The sequence below is a fragment of the Nicotiana tabacum genome, chromosome 1 (genome assembly GCF_000715075.1).
Source record: "Nicotiana tabacum cultivar K326 chromosome 1, ASM71507v2, whole genome shotgun sequence".
Taxonomy (NCBI): domain Eukaryota; kingdom Viridiplantae; phylum Streptophyta; class Magnoliopsida; order Solanales; family Solanaceae; genus Nicotiana; species Nicotiana tabacum.
In genome coordinates, this window is record NC_134080.1 from 148638513 (window position 1) to 148648897 (window position 10385).

A 10385-nucleotide genomic window follows, 5' to 3' on the forward strand; every position below is an offset into this window, starting at 1 on the left:
CAGATAACAAATAGTAATAGAATCAACAATCAAATGCACATGAAAGGAACAACCAAAGCCAAACAAACTCCACAATCTCTCTTTTTCCCCTTTCAACATTATTTCATCACATAAATGATTTCACAACTTTCACATATTTTTATTTCAATAGTGATTTCCATCACTTTTCCACCCTTATTACCTCGGCCACCCTTATCACCACAACCCACGCCTTATAACTTCATGTTGCGGCGCGCAATCCGATCCCACCGGACAATCACATTTCACACGACAACAACAACAATTCACAAAGAATTTTCATAAACGTCAATACCATTTCCATCATATGCAACAGCCCGTATACAACTTAAGTCACATCGATAATTGCCCGCGACAAGTCACGTATGATATTACCACAGTTGTTTCAATTGCATCAATTACGATTTCTTTCCATCATTTGTTACACAACTCTTACAACATAAACACATTCACACACACACTTGGTTTGTTGCCATTTACTTACACCATTACATCGGGAGACTTAACCAACAACATTCAAGGCATATTAATCACAAGAATTCGCAAATAGTCCACATAACTAATACATACCAATTAATCGTACACCAAACTAGGTGACTTTACAAAGGTTAAAGTTAGCAATACATACCTGGAGTCGAATTCCCCCCCCCCCCTTTTTTTTCTTCTATTTACAATTCACCAACAATCTAGTACCGTCAATCTAGTTCACAAGTTAACACATATAAATTAGAATTGAAGTTCACAAACTCAGCCCAAACTTACTTAGGTTATCAACCCCTCTTTTGCAAATTTTTAGTTTTACCCAATTCCTCTTACTAGATTATAGGTTTTAAAGGACATGCATGTGTATCTCAACTTCCATTTTCAAGAATTAATGCATGAGAATCCCCCTTTTTGTTTAAATCTTAAAACAATGAAAAAGGGTTGGGGATTTTACCTGCAAGAACGGAGATAAAGACAATTACTTGAAATTCCCCGGCCCGAGTGACTTTGAAGAATCAAATTGATGAAGGTATGACTTTATCTCTCAAGAATTCTCTCTTCCCTCTCTCTAGTTTTGTTCAACAAATATGTTAAAATAAGGGGTTGGGGTGTTTTATTGAAGAAGGCGTCGGGTTTAAAATTTAAAAAAATAGGAGCCCGAGTTGGGTATGCAATCGCACTTTGTGATCGCACAGTGGAAATGCGGTCCGCAAAATGGACCGCAAAAGTGCTCCCAAAATCTGAACACACTACCTGTGTATATGGCAGAAATGCAGTCCGCATACCTATTATGTGGTCGCATAGTTCACCGCATAACTGCATTTCACAAAATCCCAAGGGAAATATGCGACGACTATGCGGTCCGCATATCTGTTATGCGATCGCATATTGGACCGCATATTTAACCTCCAATTCTACCAACACACTGACTCACTTTACGGTGATTATGCGGTCTGCATATATGTTATGCGACCTGATTCTAGACCGCAGAATTGCATTTCCTGGAAAACAGTATTTCTTGACTTTTTATAACATAGATCAGTACCAAAAGGGTCCGAACCGCGGCTCGCTTAATTTTACACATTCCTAACATATATTCGGGACTTGGCACCACAAGATACCCGGTTTTGAGTACAAGTTTTCACGGGCCTTACATCCTCCCCCACTTAAAATCATTCGTCCTCGAATGAGGATTTTGGAAATCGGTTGGTTTTGAAAACATGATATGCAAACTCCCAATTTTTGAAAAAAAATAAAATTTGTCAGAGTTTCCTTTGTAATTGGACTTATCTACCTGTTAGAGAGCCCCCAAACATCTTTTCCAAGCACCATTACGCTATCCCTATTATCCCTACAACTGGTATACAGTTCATTACCTCAACACCTGCATATAATTTGGTCACTTCAATGAGTTCCATACAGTTCAACCACTCCAATACACTATACATATTCTAATTAATCATTACCAATCTACACTGCATTTAATCATTCACTTATCCCATGAGTTCTTGCAAAACTTTTGTTTACCAAAAAGGGGCTTGCGCATGGCTCAAATAATCACAACACATACAATTCTTGCACAACTTGAGGAGTTAATATAGTAAAGTATTTAGGGAAAAATATGGGGTGTCTTTGGACCTGATTGAACACAACATCAGTTTACTTAGAGATAAGAGTTCGCACGATCACTACTAGACTTGTTCAAACAGATGGGGATATTTTTCTTTCATTTCACTTTCCGCTTCCCAAGTGGTTTCCTCGACTTGTTGACTTTTCCATAGCACTTTAACTGAAGCAACTTCCTTGTTTCTCAATTTGCGGACTTGCCTATCAAGAATAGCGACCGAAATTTCTTCATATGATAACTCTTCATTGACCTCGATAGCCTCGATTGGCACGATGGTGGATGGGTCTCCAACCACTTTCTTTAACATAGACACATGGAACACCGGGTGCACTAATGACATTTCAGGGGGCAATTCCAGTCTATAGGCCACCTGTCCTATCCTTTGAGTGACCCGATATGGCCCAACATATCTAGGACTCAACTTCCCTTTCTTCCCAAATCACATGACTCCCTTCATAGGAGATACCCTAAAGAACACCCAATCATCTACTTAGAATTCCAATTTTCTTTGACGAATGTCCGCATAAGATTTCTGGCGACTCTGAGCAGCTTTCAGCCTTTCCTGAATGATTATAACTTTTTCCATAGCCTGGTGCACGAGATCTGGCCCTAACAATGCTTCTTCACCCACTTCGAACCATCCAATCGGAGACCTACATCTCCTCCCGTACAATGCCTCAAACGGGGCAATCTGAATGCTAACATGAAAGTTGTTATTGTAAGCAAATTCTATAAGTGGCGAGTGATCATCCCAATTACCTTTGAAATCCAAGACACAAGCCTGTATCATATCTTCAAGCGTCTGAATAGTCCGCTCCACTTGACCATCAGTCTGCGGATGGAAAGTCGTGCTGAGATTAACCTGAGTACCCAAACCTTGCTGAAATTTCTTCCAAAAATTAGCTGTGAACTGGGCCCCTCGATCTGAGATAATAGAAAGTGGAGTGCCATGAAGCGTTACTATTTCCTTGATATACAATTGAGCATATTGTTCCACAGTATCCATGGACTTGACTAGCAAGAAGTGAGCTGATTTGGTGAGTCGATCCACTATTACACAAATTGAGTCGAACTTGCGCTGAGTGCGAGGTAACCCTACCACGAAATCCATGTTGATCATCTCCCATTTCCACATTGGTATTTCCATAAGCTGAGTTAACCCATCGGGCCGCTGGTGCTCAGCTTTTACTTGGTGACAATTCGGACATTTAGATACGAAGTCCGCCACACCCCTCTTCATACCGTTACACCAATAAATTTCCTTGAGATAACGGTACATTTTCGTAGAACCTGGGTGCACAGAATACCTGGAATTATGAGCCTCCGCCATTACCCTCCCCCGAAGATTATCCACATCTGGAACACATAGCCTACCTTGACATCGTAATACACCATCCTCACCACCAAGTGAAAATGTCAAACTATTGTTATTCAAAACTGCCTCCTTCATCTGTGCTAATGCTGGGTCAATGAGCTGCTTTTCCTTGACTTCCGCTACAAGTGACGATTCTGCTCCATTACGCACCATAGCCTTCCCCTCGTCTGAGATCAAAATACGAACCCCCAGACTGGCCAATTGATAAACCTCTCGAGCCAAAGGCCTCTGATCCGCTCCCAAATGAGCCAAACTACCCATGGACTTCCGACTGAGAGCGTCGACCACCACATTCGCCTTCCCTGGATGGTATAAAATATCCATAACATAATCCTTGATCAATTCTAACCACTTCCGTTGCCTTAAATTCAACTCCTTCTGCTTGAACAAATATTGGAGACTCTTATGGTCTGAGAACACATCCACATGGACCCCATAAATATAATGTTGCCATATTTTCAAGGCAAATACAACTGCCGCAAGCTCCAAATAATGCGTCGGATAATTCTTCTCGTGATTCTTGAGTTGCCTTGAAGCATACGTTATAACCTTCCCATGTCGCATCAACACACACCCCAAACCGACCCTGGAGGCATCGCAATAAACCACAAATCCTTTTGTGCCTTCCGGCAAGGTCAATATCGGCGCCGAGGTCAATCTCGACTTCAATTCCTAAAAACTTTTCTCACAAACGTCGAACCATTGGAACTTAACTATTTTCTATGTCAACTTAGTCAAAGGGGAGGCGAGGGTAGAGAATCCCTCCACAAACCTCCGATAATACCCTGCTAAACCCAAGAAGCTGCGGATCTCCGTCAGGGTCGTGGGTCTAGGCCAATCTTTTACTATTGCAATCTTCTGGGGATCCACCTGAATCCCTTCACTGGAAACAACATGGCCCAGAAAGGTAACGGACTCCAACCAAAATTCACATTTTGAAAATTTAGAATACAACTGGTGCTGATAAAGGGTCTGCAGAACTGCCATAAGGTGATCGGCATGATCCTCCCGGCTCCGCGAATAAACAATGATGTCATCAATGAAAACAATCACAAAGGAGTCTAGAAATGACTTGATAACCCGATTCATAAGATCCATGAAAGCTGCTGGGGCGTTGGTTAGCCCAAAAGACATGACCAAGAATTCAAAGTGACCATAGCGAGTTCTAAAAGCGGTCTTAGGAATATCCTGTTCTCTGATATTCAATTGGTGATATCCGGACCGTAGATAAATTTTGGAAAAGAACCTCGCACCTTGCAATTGGTCGAACAAATCATCTATCCGAGGCAAAGGATATTTATTCTTGTTGGTGACCTTATTAAGCTGCCGATAATCAATACACATCTGGAGCGACCCATCCTTCTTTCTGGCAAAAAGAACCGGGACCCCTCACGGTGACACAATTGGCCATATGAACCCCTTTTCTAATAAATCCTTCAGTTGTTCATTTAACTCCCTTAACTCCGCTGGTGCCATTCTGTATGGTGGAATAGATATCGGCCGCGTATCTGGCAATACATCAATCCTGAAATCAACCACCCTATCTGGCGGGATCCCTGGAAGCTTGTCCGGAAACACTTCAAGAAACTCATTCACGACTGGCACGGACTCGGGGACAGACACTTCTGAAGTGGTGTCCACCACCCGGACCAAATGGTAGATACACCCCTTCCTAATCATCTTCGAATCCTTAAGGTAGGAAATAAACCTACCTTTCGGCACCACACCATTTCCCTTCCACTCAATAACCGTCTCATTAGGGTACTCAAGCCTTATAACTCTTGTTCGGCAGTCAAGTTTAGCAAAGCATGAATAAAGCCAGTCCATTCCCATAATCACATCAAAATCCACCATTTCAAGCTCAATAAGATCGGCCGAAGTAGGACGACCACATACCATGACAACACAACTCCTATAAACTGGCGTGGTTGTAATAGAATCACCAACCCGAGTCGATACAGAGAACGGCTCATGTTTGTTCGTGTTCTACCCCAAAACTTGAAGCAATGAATGGGGTGATATAAGACAAAGAGGACCCCGGATCAATAAGAGCATAACAATCAATGGCCTGAACAAACAAGATACTTGTAGCAACATCAGGGGAGGCCTCTGCACTCTGGCGACCACTCAAGGCATAAAACCGGATGGATACACCTCTACCACGAGCTCCACCCCTAACTACACCCGGATGTGATGCCAGGCACGCAGCCTATATCAATTCCACCTCACAGAATGGCACCGACAGAATTGAAAGAGCTAAAGGAACAACTGAAGGATTTTCTATAAAAGGGTTTCATCCGGCCGAGTGTGTCACCGTGGGGCGCACCAATCTTGTTTGTAAGGAAGAAAGATGGGTCTCTAATGATGTGTATTGACTAGCGGCAACTCAACAAGGTCACAATCAAGAAATAAATATCCTCTACCAAGAATAGATGACTTGTTTGATCAATTGCAAGGTGATACGTGTTTCTCAAAAATTGACATGTGGTCCGGGTATCATCAATTGAAGATAAAGGTGCAGGATATTCCAAAAACAGCTTGCAGGACTCGGTATGGGCACTTTGAATTTCTGGTGATGTCTTTTGGGCTAAAAAATGCCCCGGCAGCTTTCATGGATCTCATGAATCGAGTCTTCAAGCCTTTTCAAGTCTTTTTTGTGATAGTCTTCATTGACGATATTCTTGTGTATTCCCATAGTCAGGAGGACCATGTTGACCATCAGGGTAGTTCTGCAAACTCTTTAGCAACATCAATTGTATGCAAAATTTTCAAAATGTGAATTTTGGCTTGAATCTGTCGCATTCTTGGGTCATGTCGTCTCCAGGGAGGGAATTATGGTTGACCCTCAAAAGATTGTAGTTGTGAAGAATTAGCCTAGACCTACCACTCCAACAGAGATTCATAGATTCTTGGGTTTGGCTGTGTACTACAGAAGATTTGTGGAGGGGTTTTCTACTTTTGCCTCTCCATTGACTAAATTGACGCAGAAAGCAGTTAGGTTCCACTGGTCTGATGCTTGTGAAAGGAGATTCCGAGAATTGAAATCAAGATTGACTACACCATCAGTATTAGCCCTGCCAGAGGGTATAGAGGGATTTGTGGTGTATTGTGATGCTTCAAGGATCGGGATTGGGTGTGTGTTAATGCAGCACAGCAAGGTAATAGCCTACGCTTCTAGGCAACTCAAAAATCATGAAAAGAACTATCCAACCCATGACTTAGAGCTTGCGGCAGTGGTGTTTGCGATAAAGATCTCGTGACATTATTTGTATGGGGTCCATGTGGAAGTATTTACGGATCACAAGAGCCTTCAATATATTTTCAAATAGAAGGAGTTGAATCTGAGACAAAGAAGATGGCTAGAGTTTCTCAAGGACTATGACATTGATATTCTCTATCACTCGGGGAAGGCTAATGTTGTGGCAGATGCTCTTAGTCGAAAATCTATGGGAAGTTTGGCTCATTTGGAGGCATATCAAAGGCCCTTGGCCCAGGAGGTACATCAGTTAGCTAGTTTTGGAGTTCACCTTGCGGACTCTAATGAAGGAGGAGTGATTATGCAGAATAGGGTTGAATTATCTCTTCTGACGGAAGTGAAAGAGAAGCAATTCAACGATCCATTGTTAGCACAACTGAAAGAGGGGATTCATAAATACAAGACCACAGCTTTTTCCTTTGGCATGAATGATGGTACCTTAAGGTACCAAGGCCGCCTATGTGTTCCGAATATTGACAGTCTCCGGGAAAGGATTATGGCAGAAGCTCACACTTCTAGGATTCCATGCACCTAGGTTCTAGGAAAATGCATCATGATCTCAAGGAAGTTTATTGGTGGAATAACATGAAAAAGAATGTGGCAGACTTTGTGGCAAAATGTCTGAACTGTCAGCAAGTAAAGGCTGAACATCAAAGACCCCATGGATTGGCTCAAAGCATAGAAATTCAAATGTAGAAATGGGAGATGATCAACATGGATTTTGTGGTAGGGTTACCGCACACTACGCACAAGTTCGACTCAATTTGGGTGATCATGGATCGGCTCACGAAATCAGTGCACTTCTTGCTAGTTAAATCTACTAACACAGCGGAACAATATGTTCAGCTGTATATCAAAGAAATAGTCAGGTTGCATGGCACTCCAATCTCAATCATTTCAGATCGAGGGGCTTAGTTCACAGCCAACTTTTTGAAGAAATTTCAGCAAGGTTTGGGCACGCTGGTAAATCTTAGCACAACTTTTCACCCTTAAACCGACGGGCAAGTAGAGCGGATGATTTAGATGCTTGAAGACATGTTGCATGCTTGTACTGTTGATTTCAAATGGAGCTGGTATGATCATTTTCCACTCATAAAGTTTGCTTATAAGAACAGCTTTCATGCCAGTATCCAGATGGCACCGTTTGAACCATTGTATGGTAGGAGATGTAGATCTCCTATTGGGTGGTTCGAAGTTGGAGAAGCTGAATTAATAGGGCCGGAACTTGTGCTTCAGGATATGGAGAAAGTCAAGATTATCAAGGAAAGGTTAAAAACTGCTCAAAGTCTCCAAAAGTCTTATTTAGACGTTTGTCGCAGAGATTTGAAGTTCAAAGAAGATGATTGGGTATTTCTGAAGGTTTCCCCCATGAAGGGTATCATGCGGTTTGGAAAGAAAGGAAAATTGAGTCCAAGGTATGTCGGACCATATAGAATCATTCAGATGATTGGTCAGGTGGCGTACAAGCTCGAGCTGCCATTGTTACACCCAGTCTTCCATGTGTCTATGTTGAATAAGGTGGTGGGAAATCCATCCACTATTGTTCCAGTTGAAACTATTGAGGTTAATGAAGAACTGTCTTATGAAGAAGTTCCAGTTGCCATTCTTGACAGGAAAGTCCGAAAATTGAGAAATAAAGAAATTGCATCTGTAAAAGTGTTATGGTAGAATCAACAGGTTGAGGAAGCCACTTGGGAAGCAGAGGACAAAATGAGAAAGAAGTAACCACATTTGTTTGTATAACCATGTAATAGCTTTTTATGCATTTGGTCCTTATAAACTCTTATCTTTTGATTTCATCTATGTAAAACTGTTCTAGTTTGGTTATATGTTGCCCATGCGGCGATGGTTGGTGTTTTACAAGTTATGTTATGTCTATGGGACATGTATTGTACATGTTGTTAGGATATGTTTCTGGGGCCCTCTGACAGGTGGATAAGCCTAGATACAAAGGAAACTCTGGCGAAATAAATTTAGGGAGTTATCCAAATTTGGGGTTGTTGATATATTTCATGTTGTGGAAAGTGGAGATTGCGTAAAGATTGCTGATGAGTGAACCTTGATCCTCATTCGAGGATGAATAATCTTAAGTGGGGGAGGATGTAAGGCCCCATGAAATTTCTACTCAAAAACTCGAAAGCTCGTAGTACCAAATTAGCATGCTTGCCGCGATTCGGACCCTTTTGATAGATCTGTGCATTAAAAAGTTAAGGAATAATGTTTTCCAGAAAAGTGCATTTTTGCGGTCCATTATGCGATCACATAATAGCTATATGGACCGCATAATCGCCTCAAAGTCAGACAGTTTGATGATAAATTTGAGGTCAACTATGCGGCCAATTATGTGATCGCATAATCGATATGCGGGCCGCATAGTCATCGCATAATCCCCATGGAATTTTTGTGAGAAGCAGTTCTGCGGTGCATTATGCGACCGTAAAACAGGTATGCGGACCACATTTCTATCGCACACCCAGACAGTTTTGTTTCTCAAAATTGTGACTGTATGTAATCTTGGAACTTAACTACATTTTGAGGTTGCGATATGAAATGATATATCAATGTTGAATGTACAATCTTTCCTATTGTCTAAGTAAAAGAAAGCATGTATCCCTTAATCATGTCGAGTTGGGTAAAAAGTGTTAAAAAGTCTTGCTCAGTTGGGATCACTCGATTGAGCGTCGGTGGTGCCTTCTGAGGTTGTGGCGTGACAATACATCTGTACAAGGATGGGAATAGGCCACATCATATCCATATATGTATACAATCATATCATACCAAAATCACAAGCAGCTCTGGATCAAGTGGAGTATGCAAACTCTCAGTGATCGAGGATCCTAAGAAGGGGATCGTCAGCTTGCCTACCTGCACCTGCGGGCATGAAACACATGCCCCGAGAAATAGGTCGTCAGTGCGAATAATGTACTGGGTATGTAAGGCATGAAAATCAGTACATAAAAGACATAGATAAAACATGAAATAAACAAATTATTTACTGTGAAATGGTAATTACAATTAAATTTGATTTTATGGTTCTAAAAATACGTGATCTATTTTTATTCTAGTTGTTTAGGCAATAGATGCTAAGTGAGGTACATGGAAACAAGATAAAGCTTAAAAATAAGATGATAACCAAATCGAATGGCTGACAATCGGGACCTCGAACTGGTTTATTCGGGGCCTCGAGGTCGAGTCTGATGTCCCACCGAGGGTAGTCGATGGACGACTAATAGTTATAATAAAATCAATGACGGATTTTTATGGCCAATAAAAAGCAATAAATGAAGAACAATAAATAGAACACAATGGATATGAATAATTAATGCAAGTAATGAGATCAAGAGAATATGCTAGAGAGTAGAGAGAATGTTCTTGTGTATTTAATATTGAGCATAGATCCCTCACAAATAGACAAGGATCCCCTTTATATATGAGAAGGAGTCCCAACATAGTACAAATAAATTTATTACAAATATATGGAGATGGAACATCTAGTTAATGCCATGATGCGGGCTTAGACTAGCCTGACAGACTTTGTCGGCTCTAGATACGTGCCTTGGGAACATACCACCTTTTTGCCATAACTGCTGATCTATACTGACCTAAGGTCAGGCGTCGATAGACCC

At 41.4% G+C, this 10385-nt stretch overlaps 1 protein-coding gene across 1 annotated transcript; it reads right to left on the reverse strand.

The window, feature by feature from the left end:
• Nucleotides 1–2618: 2618 nt before the first annotated feature.
• Nucleotides 2619–4067, reverse strand: LOC142164177 (uncharacterized). The gene is made up of 2 exons (XM_075221458.1): nucleotides 3436–4067; nucleotides 2619–2826 (listed from the first exon to the last, which is right to left on the reverse strand). The coding sequence occupies exons 1-2, from the start codon at nucleotides 4065–4067 to the stop codon at nucleotides 2619–2621; spliced, it is 840 nt and encodes a 279-aa protein (XP_075077559.1).
• Nucleotides 4068–10385: the final 6318 nt, after the last annotated feature.